Here is a 13,670-nt window from a genome sequence, read left to right as displayed (position 1 = left end):
AAAAAAGGTTAGAAAATATTCAAATCAAATTAAATAGCTTTAGTATTGGTGTTTCCGATTTTTTAAGTAAGCATAAAGTAAATCTAGATTCTAGCGCGACCTGATTTAAATTATAAATTTGTTCAGTGTTATAAATATAAATGAATTTATTATAGCTATTTAAAATAAAGTATAATATACTTTATATTTTGTCAATTTTTTAAAAAATTTACTACATAATTAAATTATTAAAATTATAATAATTAAAATTAAATACTATCATTAATATGAAAAATCCTAATGTTTAAAAGTAATACCCGTATTAGGATTTTTCTTTAATATCACAAAATTAAAATAAAGTGAAACATGATGTTCAAACACTAAAATTCGGTACATATCATTCTCGGAATCGGAAATATTCCGGTCGTTTGGTTCATTAATAATTATGCAAGAACTTGAACTTTTGTCAAATTATATTACTTTTATCGATTACGCCATAATTGAAAATATTAATCTCTAGTTTATTATAATGTAAGTAGTTATTACGTAATTAATTTTGATAAATATTACTGTAAAATGATTTTGTACTTGATAACTATATACTCTCTCCGTCCTTTTGATTTCTTATCAAAATGATGGGGTGCGAAAATTATAAAATATGTATAAAGTAGTGAAAAAGAGAAAGAAAAGTGGGTGAAGTGGTGAGACCCAATTATTTTTAATGTATAAAAAAAAGATAGTGGAATAAAAGTAGTGTTTAAAGAGAGGAAAAGTGAGGAAATTGTGGGACTCATTGATTATTTTTAATAAATTTTGAAATGTAAAGAAATGAATGAGACCTCTCGAAAAAACTGTAAAGAAATGAAAAGGACGAAGAGAGTAACTCGTCATGGTTATAACTGAACTTCATAATTAAATTCCTGTATTTATAAGAATTACGAAAAATATGAAACTTTAACTTTTTTGTCCAATCGTGATAATTAAGTTCATATACTTGGTTAAAATTATAAGAAATCATGAAAATTTAATTTTTTTTGTTCAATGAGAAATATATTAAACTAAATAATACTATTTTTAATACAAGAAACTCCAAAACACACAATTGAGTTACAGCTGAAACGAGACCAAGGAGGCCAATACTACATTGACATAATGGATGTCACATCCCGCGTGAAAAGGACAAATAAACTTGGAAGTTGGAAGACAATTCACATGACATGGTAATACTTTGGCCGTAAGCAAACAACTCTGCAATCTGCATTAAGTAAAGTGTAATACGAAAATTCAATCATTCTTCTTTTTTTTTCCTTTTTATTATAGAAAATCCGTGTCTGCTATTTTTCGGATGCGTGATTGGCTCAGCAGATATAATAATAAATTATTCTTTCGTGAGATTCGAACCTATGACCCACGATATAGTGATCTCTCTTTAATTAATTGAGTCAACCCTTGCGGGCAACAAATTCAATCATTTTCAGCACCAACACAAAGAATTTACAATAATTTCTGTGTATTTCTATATATTTAGCTTAAAACTTATTCAGAAAATCAATTTTGAAATTTTAGTTACAATGTCATGCGTTCATGAGAAAAAAAATAAATTTTAAATAACATTGATAAAATAAGGTTGAGGTGTAAAGTACTTCAGTGGAAATTTTGAAGTAAAAATGTGTAAAATTTATATTTATTAATACTAATGTTTTTAAAAAAATCGGAAGTAAAACTTCAAAAAAAGTGAAAATACTTTGTTTACTTACCATTGTTTTTTTTACTTATAAAAAATCGAAACCAAGATGTAACTGTCCTCCAGTAACATGACGTTGCAAATGACAAATTGGACAATAAAATGAAATAATTGAATAAAGATTAAGAATCTGCTGTACGTAATCGATGTTGTCATTTTCACCAGCCTCACCGAATATAAATTGACAAATAATTTCATCTTTATTTCTATACATACATACATATCTCCACTGGTTCATACTTATCCCCAACATATTACCTGATAAGTCCCCAACAAACATTTACACACATATATACAGATGCAAATGATTACAGATCTCCACTCCAACAACAATTACTCTAGCGAAATGGATTCAAATCTCTCCGATATAGATAAATTGCAATTGAAAACTCACAAAGAACTCGAAGAAGAAGAAGAAGAAGATAAAGATGAAGACTTTACATTCGCGATCAACGGCGGAGATTCATCGCCGATTTCTGCCGACGAAGTGTTCGAGCACGGTAAGATCCGGCCGGTTTATCCTTTATTCAACCTGAATTTACTATGCAGTCACGATGATTTGAGTTTACCTGTACGGCCGCCGGTGGACAACGTTTTTATCGAGTCTCCGGCCAGAAAATCCGACGAAATCGATCGAATCGCCACAGGACCGTACTACGCGTGGACGAAATCGCCGGAGATGTCGAAGAAGAGTAATTCTACAGGTTTTTCGAAGCTTTGGAGATTCAAAGAGTATATGCAGAGGAGTAATAGTGACGGACGCGACGCGTACGTCTTTTTCAATCACGAGAATAAGAGTTCAGGTTCATCGGAGAAAAAGCTGAGTGCCGGAAAAAGCTCGTCGGAGAAAAAGGCGGTTGTTGAAGAGAAGAAGAAGGTGAAGAAGGGAGATAAAACGCTGTCGTCTCATGAGGTGTATTTGAAAAAGAAGGGTTGTAATCCCGAGGAGAAAAGGAAGTCGTATTTGCCATACCGGCCGGAGTTAGTTGGGTTTTTTACCAATGTTAGTGGCGGTGGGTTGAGTAAAAATGTTCATCCTTATTAAGAATTAACTAGTGACTGTAAAACTGTAATGAGTAATGGTTAATATGCTGTAAAAATTTCGCACTATTTTCTTGCTTTTATTTCAATTTTGTTCTAATATACTAGCTTTAATAATATTAGAAGGGGCTACTAAATCTAAGAGGGAAAGAATGAATCGAAGAGAGATAGAAAGCATGTATTAGGATGTTTGGTGCAAGTTTTACATATACCAAGATTATGAAAGCAATTAATGTATTATCAAAATTTCTACTTCTAAAGTTTAGCCCTACTATTACAATATTTGACCACATGGCAAATCAATTAACAACACTCCCCTTTGATTGTCATTGTGGTATGGATCATAGACTGCCTCGTTAAAACCTTGTCAAAGAAAAACCCAGTAGGATAAAAATTTTGACGAAGGTAAAAGAGTACAATCTCCCTTTGAAAAAACTAATCATTCTCTGAATTTTGTTGAACAAATTTTTGAGTCGACGCATTCCAATGTTCTGGCGTAATTTCTCAAAGGTTGAATTCGGTAATGATTTCGTGAATAAATCAGCAAGGTTGTCACATGACCGAATTTGTTGTACATCAATTTCACCATTCTTTTGAAGCTCATGAGTGTAGAAGAATTTTGGTGAAATGTGATTCGTCCTGTCTCCTTTGATATATCCTTCCTTGAGTTGATCAATGCATGCAGTGTTATCCTCAAACATGATGGTAGGACTTCTAGTGATGTCTGGTAATCCACATGATTCCCGAATATTCTTGATGATAGATCGCAACCAAACACATTCTCTACTGGCTTCATGAATTGCAATGAGTTCTGAGTAATTTGTTGAGGTTGCCACGGTAGTTTGCTTCGTGGATTTCCAGGAAATGGTTGTACCGCAATATGTAAATACATATCCAGTTTGTGATTTACCAAAATGAGGATCTGACAAATATCCAGCATCTGCATATCCAATCAACTGAGATGTTGATTTTTCCGTGAAGAATAATCCAAAGTCTGTTATTCCACGAAGATAACGAAATATATGTTTGATCTCATTCCAATGTCTGTACATCGGAGCAGAGCTAAATCTAGCCAATAAATTCACAGCAAATGCAATATCTAGCCTTGTATTATTTGCAAGATACATAAGTGCACAAATTGCACCTAGATATGGGATTTCAGGATCAAGAACCTCTTCATCGTCTTCTCGTTGTCGAAATGGATCTTTATCAGGCTCTAAAGATCTAACCACCATTGGAGTAGTTAATGGATGAGATTTATCCATATAAAATCTGTTCAAAACCTTTTCTGTATATGTGGATTGGTGGAGGAAAATTCCTGTTGACAAGTGCTCGACTTGTATCCCAAGACAATATTTTGTCCTTCCAAAATCTTTCATTTCAAACTCTGTTTTTAAGTATATGACAACATTATTAACCTCAGTAGATGTTCCTACAAGATTTAAATCATCCACATATACAGCGATAATCACAAAACCAGATTATGATTTTTTGATAAAAACACATGGAGAAATTTGGTTACTAATATACCCATTCTTTTGTAAATAACGACTTAGTCTGTTATACCACATACGACCAGATTGTTTCAGCCCATACAATGATCGTTGAAGTTTAATGGAGTATATATGACGAGGTTTCTTGAACTCATCCATTTTTAACCCTTCTGGGATTTTCATAAAATTTTCACTATCAAGTGAACCATATAGGTATGCAGTAACAACGTCCATAAGACGTGTTTCCAATTTTTCTTACCTAATATAAAACAAAAAGTAATTCCATCCATCACTGGCGAGTATGTCTCTTGATAATCAATTCCAGGCCTTTGAGAAAACCCTTATGCTACAAGTCGGACTTTATATCTCATAATTGAAAGAGATATGTCCTAAGTCCAATCATGTATGAGGATTTAGGAATAACTTTTTATGTAATCTGTTTTGATTTTATTGATATTAATAAAAGACTTGTTTTGTTTTTATTACGGACTCTATCTATTTAAGTGTTTAAATAAGATATACCATAGTTTAGAGTAAAGCTTTTTATGGATTATGATGAGATCATAATAGTGAGACCTAAAAGATGATAACTCTAAACTTAAATAGTTCCTGGTCATAGGATTACTAACTGGTAATTAATAATCCGCAAAGATCGGTACATACTATGCTTGCTTCATTATGAAGGATGTCTGTTCTCATAGATATTTGTGTGGTGACACTATAGCTAGTATGTAGGTGCTTATTATAGAATAAGTTCACTGAACATGACTCGCACAGCTGAACAACTGATGGAGTTCACTCACGTGTCAGCAGTTGTTCACATAGTGATAGTTGTACAAGTATCCTTAGACTTGAGGTCATCATAGTCATCTTGTGTACACTGAACTATGCTTTGGTTTAGTTCTTAGTCTCCAGGGACAATTATTAGGGCTCTACTGGGTATAGGAATTTGTACACGAAGATAGTGTATGATCAATAAAGGATCTACCCCTTCCAGTGAAGGAAGAGAATGTTCAAGGCTGATCCACTTATGCTAGTTCAGGAATCTCTGGCCAGAGTGAATGAAATTAGAAAGAAGTTTCTAATTTACATAAAACTGAGCATAGTAAATGGGAAAGCAAATGATTAAATTAGATAGGCTTGACACAAGATCCATGCCTTGTATTTAATCAGGACATTGGAGGGTAGAAGGAGTTAATTGTACGGTAACTATTCACTGAATAGGTTCTTGGTATTCTAAGCAGTGAATTCGTATTATCCGGATAGTCGCGATATGCTGAGAAGTATCCCTCACGATGTAGAATAAATATGATTAATTAATTAATCATATTTAATAAATTAGAGAATTTATATAAATAATGATAAAATAGTTTTATTATTATTTATTTCTACTACCGGCTTAATACTGAACCTACAGGGTCACACCATAAAAGAGAATGATTTAATGGTGGAGGAATTAATTAATAATGACTAATAATTATTTATTTATGAAATAAATAATTAATTGGCAAATTTAATAATTGATTAAATGAGATTTAATTGATTATAAATTAATTAAGAAAAGTTCTTAATATTATTAATTAAGAATTTAATTTTTGAAAATTAAATCAAGAGAGAGAATTATTTCTAAAGTGTTTAGAAAAAGGATTAATAATTAAAAGATGTTTTAATTATTAATGTGAATAATAAAGGGTTAATAATAATAATATTTTATGGGAAAATTTCAGCTGAAAATTTTGCCTATAAATATACTATTATAAACCCTATTTTTATTTAGAACCCAAAATTTTTAGAAAAACCTAATTCTCTCCACCTCCTCCTCCTCCTTAGCATCGTTTTCTTGGTGGATACCGGTGGAGTGCTTCACGTTTGAGGAGCAGCTGCTAAGGATCTCCGATCGCTGCTTTTGGATCGCTATTAAAGGTTAGTAATCGATTAATATGTTTTAATCACGATTTATATGCTTTTATTTGAATTTTATATGTGTAAAAGTGTTTTACCATGCTTCCGCTGCGATTAAAGTCCAACAATAATTTCATTCTTTTCATTTCGTTTTCTTATGAATACCCATTTATTTCCAACAGGGTTCACACCGATTGGTGATTGGACAACAAGTCCAAATACTTCTCTTTTACGCAATGAATTTAATTCTGTTTGGATTGCGTCTTTCCATTTTGGCCAGTCTTTTCTTCGACGACATTCATCCACACTTTGTGGTTTAGGATCAGAATTTATGTCTACATCCAATGCTGCGGAATACACAAATACATCATCGATTATGGCTTTACTTCGATCCCATAATTTCATATTATGCACATAATTTATTGAGATTTCGTGATTGTTTAACCCCGTATCTTTAGGGACTGGAATCTCTTCAGGAGATAATACCACTTCGGGGGTATTTGCTTCTTCTGGAGCATGTGCCACTTCAGGGGCAATTTTCTTTATTTTTCTTTTTCGTGGTGCAACATCTTTTGCACCGACCGGTCTACCACGCTTCAGGCGTGGCTTTGATTCTGTAACCAATTCTTTTGTATCTGATTTTTGAATTGGTATATCTATTTTAGCTGGAGTATTTACTGCAGGTATATGAGATTTAGTTATATTTCAAGAATCGTTAAATGCGCCAGGCATTTGGTTTGGGATATTTTGCATATGAATAATTCTTTTAACTTCAAGTTCGCATTGACCGGTACGTGGATCTAGAAAATATAATCCTGATGCATTCCATGTTATGGCAGGATTAACTTTATTTGAATGTTTATCTCCCCCTAAGGGAGGAAACATAGACTCGTCAAAATGACAATCTGCATATCTTGCGGTAAATAAGTCTCCGGTTAGAGGCTCCGGATATCTAATTATAGATGTGGAATCAAAACCAACGTAGATACCCACTCTTCTTTGAGCTCCCATCTTCGATCTTTGTGGTGGAGCAATCGGTACATATACAGCACTTCCGAAAATTTTGAAGTGAGAAATATTAGGAACTTGACCAAGTACCAGTTGTAGCGGAGAATGTTGGTTGTAGGAAGTTGGTCTAATCCTAACAATATTAGCAGTATGAAGTATTGCGTGACCTGTTAGGTCACAACACTGTAGAGGGGGGTGAATACAGTGTATAGCACAATCAAATCGAACTTTAATAACTCAAGTAACAGAAAACAAACTTTATTCAAAACAATAAACTCTGTTACAGTATGGAACTGTCCTCTCTCTGTGATGAACAAATATCACGAGAGCTGCTAGGGTTACAATGAAAATAATCTTCTCGATTTTTGATAACACTTATAGTGTAAACCCTATGTCTGTGTTTATATACTACACAGTTACAAGATAATCGCTAATTGATATGGAATATAATTCTGCTTCCTAGAATATATCAATCAAATATCTTTTCTTCCAAGTATTCTATTCTTCATAGAATTCCATCTTCATGCATATCTCTTCTTATGTTTTGTCTCGATCTTCTCTTCCTGTAAATCAGCTGCTTTCCTTATCTGAACGTTTCATTTAAGTCCTGATATTATCTTCCGATAGATATCTTCTGAACCTTAAGTACTAATGACTTAAGTTCTGACTTCAGTATAAGTGCTGATTTCAGTTAAGTACTGATTTGTCCTGTTTAAGTAAAATCTGAAAACTAAACATAAATCATATTAGACTTGACATTATCAAATATATCTAACAATCTCCCCCAACTTGTAAATTAGCATAATATACAAGTTAACAGATATTTGATGATGTCAAAAACATTAAGTACAAATGCATGAGAATTTGACTAGATGACTACAACTTACAGTCCTTAAAGCTTTACCAACTTTAACTTCTGATAACAACTTCAGTCTGTATTCATATCAGAATTTGAGTAGTTGTAGATCTTGACTTGGCTTCATCTTCTGATCTCTCTGATGTCAGGAGTTGTTCTGAGATAGTTCTTTAACAAACATCTCTCAGCATATCTGAGTTCATCAATCATCCTCCTTTTAGCATCTTTAAGTTCTGTAGAATCTTCACCAGTTTGAAAGATTGCAGCCATGAGATCATTAATTTTAGCTTTCTTTATGTCCTGATCCAGTCTAGTTATAATCTTAGCAGAGTTGGGCTTCATCTCAACAATATCACCCTTGTGATCTCTGTACTTTGGAAGATATGTGCTGTCAGACTTAACAGAATAAAGCCTCTTCTGTCTCTGAATCTGATTCTTCAAATAGTTTGCAGCACTTTCTGTTATTTTGTCATTCACTTGAAGTAAGAATAATACATGTTCCAATTCTACATAATACTTCAGTGGAATGGCGTTTTCCCTTATATGATAAACCCTACCATCTGTCATGAAGTACAACAAAATGTGTTCTTTCAAGTAGGTATGGTAAACCATCTGTACAGATTCTAGTTGATTCAATCTTTCAGGAGTTGCTCCAATACCTGGTTCACTTAAGGAAGTTGGATCATTGGTTGTGTTTTGTATTCTTCTTTCATCAACACTTCCCAATCCAGTTTTATCTCTTGCTTCCTTTCCAGTAACCACTCTTGCTTCAAAACCACTTGCAGCAGTCTTCAAAGGTTGAGTCTGTTTGGCTTTGGTGAATCCTGGTAGGAGTATCTTTGAAGGTTTAACATGAGCAGTGTCAGAGGTTTCCTTTGATTTATCTTCTAATATCAAGTTAACTTGAGCTATGTCAGAGGTTACTTGCTTCTTTGAGATATCAGAACTAACTTTATCTTTACTCTGAACAACTTGAGCCATGTCAGAGGTAGTCTTAGAAATTTTTCTTGAAGTCAGAGCAAGATCAGTATCTTCAACAGTAATTTCTTCATCCACAGGAGGCACATAAACCTTGATAGGTTCACCAATTTTCTCTTTGCCCTTAGACCTTGGATCTATCTGCAATTGTGATTTAGCCTTGGTTGCTTCAGGATTTGTTCTTTCTTTTATCACAATGCCTTTGACTTTTGGAAGTTTCTTTTTACCAACAGAAGCTTCAGATTTAGATTTGATTTTTTCTGACTTAAGTCTAGCTTCTTCTTCCATCAGACTTTCCAAGTCCATTCCTGGATTCTCCTTTAGAAATAACTATCTTGATAATTCTTCATCAAGATCCAAAAGTTTATCAGAACTTATCCTTTTACTAGTAGCAGAAGTAATTCTTTTTCCAGCATCAGAACTTGTCCTGTGACTTGTGATTTCAGCTTTTCTTGATGAGAAACTTCTACCTTGACCATGACCTCCACCCATTCCAGAGTTTCCCTGGTCATCTTTTTCATCATCCTTCCCCTTCAGTGTCTGATCAGTTTTGCATTTGGACTTAATTACTTTTTCCCCCTTTTTGGCATCAGCAAGTAAGAGAAGAGAGACAAGCAATTCCACTGAGGTTTGGATTTCATCGAGTTGAGATTGCTGAGAAGCTTGATTTTTCAAAATATCATCAATCTGAGACTGTTGCTTCTCTTGGGTCTTCTCAATGTAAGCAACTCTGTCAAAGGTAGGTTTAAAGAAACTTTTCTTTTCAAGTTTCTTAACTGTTTCTTGCTTGAGCAATTCTTCCTGAATTTTATGTAACTCTACATGAGTTTTTGAATGGAGACCTTGAAGATGTCTAGTACTCAATGCAGTGACTCGAAGCTGTGTCTTGAAATCATCATTAATTAACATTTCATCAGCTTTTGCCAAGTGCTCAGCAAGAATCTTTTCAGATGGAACGAAGGTAACTGAGTTCCATTCGTTAGTCCACTCCTGTCCTCGAGGAGTTTCACTCCAAGGTACGGTGCGTCTCCTCGTACAAACTTCTTGACTAGTTCAGATTTAGAAACAGTTTATGGAGGTGCATGTCCTGAAGGACCAGCTTCATCAGCATCTGCATTTGAAGCAGCATCATCAGTATCATCAGCATTTGCAGCATCAGAACTTACAGAATCAGCATCTTCTGATAAAACAACAGTATGAGAAGCAATCGAGGCTTCAGCATCATCCTCTAAATGCTGATCTGTTTCCAAGTTCTGATCAACATCCATATCCTGATGCTCACCTATATTCTGATCATCAACATCTAGATGCAGAGAAGGTGTAGTAGACAATTCTGGAGTTTGAGTAGCATAAGTAACAGGTGTTGTTGATGGATTAATAGCTGTTGGAGCTTCTAAGTAGAGAACATCAGGCACAACCAGGTTTTGAATATCAATTTCAGCACTTATGCCTGGGTTTACAGGAGATACAGTTTCATGTACATGAGACACATATGGTGTGTTTTCCTTATCTATAGTAGCTTCCTGAGGTGGGGACAATGAAGAAGGAGATGCAGTAGCTTCAGCAAATTCTGGTTCTTTTGAGATGAGAGATTCCTGATCTCCTTCCTTAGCTGCTGCTTCCTCATCATCTGAAGCTGGCCTTTTAGCTCTCTGTTTCTTGTATCTCTTTGAAGGTGGGGATTCCTTGGGAGGTTCAACAGAAGTCATTCTTCTAAGCCTTTTGAGAAGCTTAGATCCCCCAATTCCAGAATCCTTCTGAGAAGGAACCTTCTCAGCTTCTGTAACAACAGGTTCTGATGCGGAAACCTGTTTCTCACTATCAGACTCATCTTTCAGAACAATCCTCCTTCTCTTCTGTGGTGTTTGAGGAACAGTCTTTGTCCTCTTGGGTTTGGAAGATGAAGGCTTCACAGTAGGTGCTGAGGATGAAGGTTGAGCTGTCTGTGAAGGTGTGAGATATGATTTGAGAAATGTTCTTAGGGAGGGTTGAGGTATAGATGTATGAGTGGTATGTTCTGATGGTTGTTGTGGTGTTTGTGATGTGGTGGTGGATTGTACATCAGGATAAACAGATCTATAGGTTTCAGGATCAGCATTTACCAAGATCTGTTTTACAGACTGAGGAATCTGTAAAGGTCTAACCACCGTTTTCTTAAGGTCAGCATTTACCAAGTCATTAAAGGCTCGTTTTGCAAGTTTAAAAGGTGGATATAAGTCAGTAGTAGGTTGGGGTTCATCAGCACAACAAAAGTTATATATAAGCTGACAGAATCTAGCAAAGTAGACAACATTCCTATCCTCTGTCATCCTATCCCCAATAAAACCTATCACACCACTTGCAAAATCAAAATGAGTTTGGTTAATAATAGCATACCCGATGTGCTGACTCATTATTGGAATGGCATCAAAGTTGGAACACTTATTCCCGAAGGCTTTAGTGATGCAGTCGAAGAAGAAGCTCCATTCCTTTCTGATATGTGCCCGTTTCAACTGTCCAAGCTTAGCCAAACTCCTTTCATACCCCAAACTGTCCATTAACTCTTGTAGAGCTGATTCCTCCGGTGTTGAAAAAATACAGCCTTCTGGTAAATGGAAGGCCTTGCAAATTATACCAGGAGTTACCACATGTTCAGAATCATCCACTTCAAAAACAATACTGGGAGTACCAGTTGCACCACCATTATCAAAGTGCCCAGTCCGCCAAAACGTCAGAACTTGTTGGCTTGAAAAGACTGAAGGCTGGGTCAATGCATACCCAATTTCACTGTATGCAAGAAGATCTTGCACAAAATGCAACTCAGACGGAGCTTTAACATGATTGAAAATTGCAGCATAGTTATTTGGAACGAACTTAGCTCCATCAATGATCAAATCCTTAGGTGCCATGAGAAAAATTGAAAATTGAGAGTGCCTGTAAGGTGTTTGATAAAATGTCTGTATGAAAAACATCTTCAGGAGATGAGAGATAGGAAAAGTGAAGAAAGAGAGATAAAGTGTAAAAGTAAATAAAAGATTGTATAATCTTCTCTCTCTCTTACTTATACATGGTTAAAAAAAATATAACCGTTGGACACCTGTCAGACATGCAGCAATAATGAATAGTTAATGGGCACGGGAAAACAGTAATCATTACCTATCACATGCAGTTTTTCAAGGAAAAACCGTTCCACTTACCCAGTAATCCCATTAATTGAGGTAAGTCAGTTTTAATTCAAAATTTAAACTGTTCCCACTTATTCAATTATTTTCACTGCAAAACCAATATTCTGAAAACAAATTTCGAGTGGGAGAATGACCAAAATAAATCAAGTAAACAAGTACTGATATTTTAAAATCAGAACTTAATTTAAATCAATGATTAAAATGATCATCAGAACATGGATATATCAGGATTTAACAGTGCAGTTAAATTGCAAACATCTCAGAGACAGAATCTTGCAAAAATAAGAAATTCCATTAATATATTAAGAGAATACATTCATGAAATTGAAATTACATCAGAGTATTACAAGACTGTCCTAAGCTTCTATACCTAATATCAACAGCTTTTGTCCTTGGCTAAGAAGCCGGACAAAGCTGACGATGAAGAAAAACAGGAAGAAGAAAATAAATTATTTCTTCTTTCGACTCTCTACAAAAAGAATAGCGAGTCGAATGATCCGCTCTTGTTGGCGGAGAGCTTCCAGCCGTTCTTCCTCCAATCGCTCCAGATGGCGATGGTAATCCATGTAAAAGAACAGGAGGTGTGTGAGAACCTCCCGGGGAACCGAGTCCCATATCTCATCAGGAATGATCAGGAATGACAGTTACGTGTCATTAGGGCTGAGCATCGGGCGGTTTGGCCGGTTTCGGAGTGCCAAACCAAACCAAACCGAAAATCACGGTTTCCTTCACCATGAAACCGTAACCGAACCGAAAGTTAGAAAAACCAAACCAAACCAAACCGATTACTAACGGTTTGGTTCGGTCGGTTTCGGTTTAATACCCAAATTTTAATAATTTTTTATTGAAATATTTTCTAGTTAAATTCTAATTAATTTTATATGTACTAGAAGTCTGGAATATATTTTTGCATATGCTAGCAGATTACCATTCATCATCACACATACATGTATAAATAAAGTAAATAACTTTTATAACTAAAATCCATTGCATTGTTTAATAAGCAGCAAATGATCCATAATCCAGAGAGCAAAATAGAATACAATTTGAAAGCATAGTCTGGCTAATAAAACAAAATCATTATAATCATTTCTAAGGTTCCAGTAACTTTAAGCCATCAACTGCAAGCCTACAAGGAAGAAAGAAAATAAAAAAATTAGTGCATAAGCTTACAACCCAAACATTAAGAATAAATATGATCAATCCTAATGACTCACTAAAACAGGGACCAAAAATGTGGACAATGGCCTAACAAAAGAGAAGACAGTGATGCTTGCATGCTAGTAAACAAAGATGCCCAGGCCTGTTTTAAAAGGGAGAGTTATATAATATTAGTATTGCAATTATGCTCCTGGAAGCTGGAATGTTAGAACTTATATATTAAGAAAAAAGAACCTGACCTCAATTTTCATCAGACACCATCAAAGCTCCATCCAATTCTAAAAAAGAAACAAAAAAATTATACATTTTAAAGAAAATAGAAAGCAGACAAAATAAGAAAACTA

General features: G+C 34.7%; 1 protein-coding gene across 1 annotated transcript; it reads left to right on the top strand.

The window, feature by feature from the left end:
• Positions 1–2,069: 2,069 nt before the first annotated feature.
• Positions 2,070–2,768, top strand: LOC141660895 (uncharacterized). Its single transcript, XM_074467876.1, has one exon. The coding sequence runs from the start codon at positions 2,070–2,072 to the stop codon at positions 2,766–2,768; it is 699 nt and encodes a 232-aa protein (XP_074323977.1).
• Positions 2,769–13,670: the final 10,902 nt, after the last annotated feature.

This window comes from Apium graveolens, chromosome 5, assembly GCF_009905375.1.
Source record: "Apium graveolens cultivar Ventura chromosome 5, ASM990537v1, whole genome shotgun sequence".
Lineage (NCBI taxonomy): Eukaryota > Viridiplantae > Streptophyta > Magnoliopsida > Apiales > Apiaceae > Apium > Apium graveolens.
This window is presented reverse-complemented; position numbering and strand designations above follow the sequence as displayed.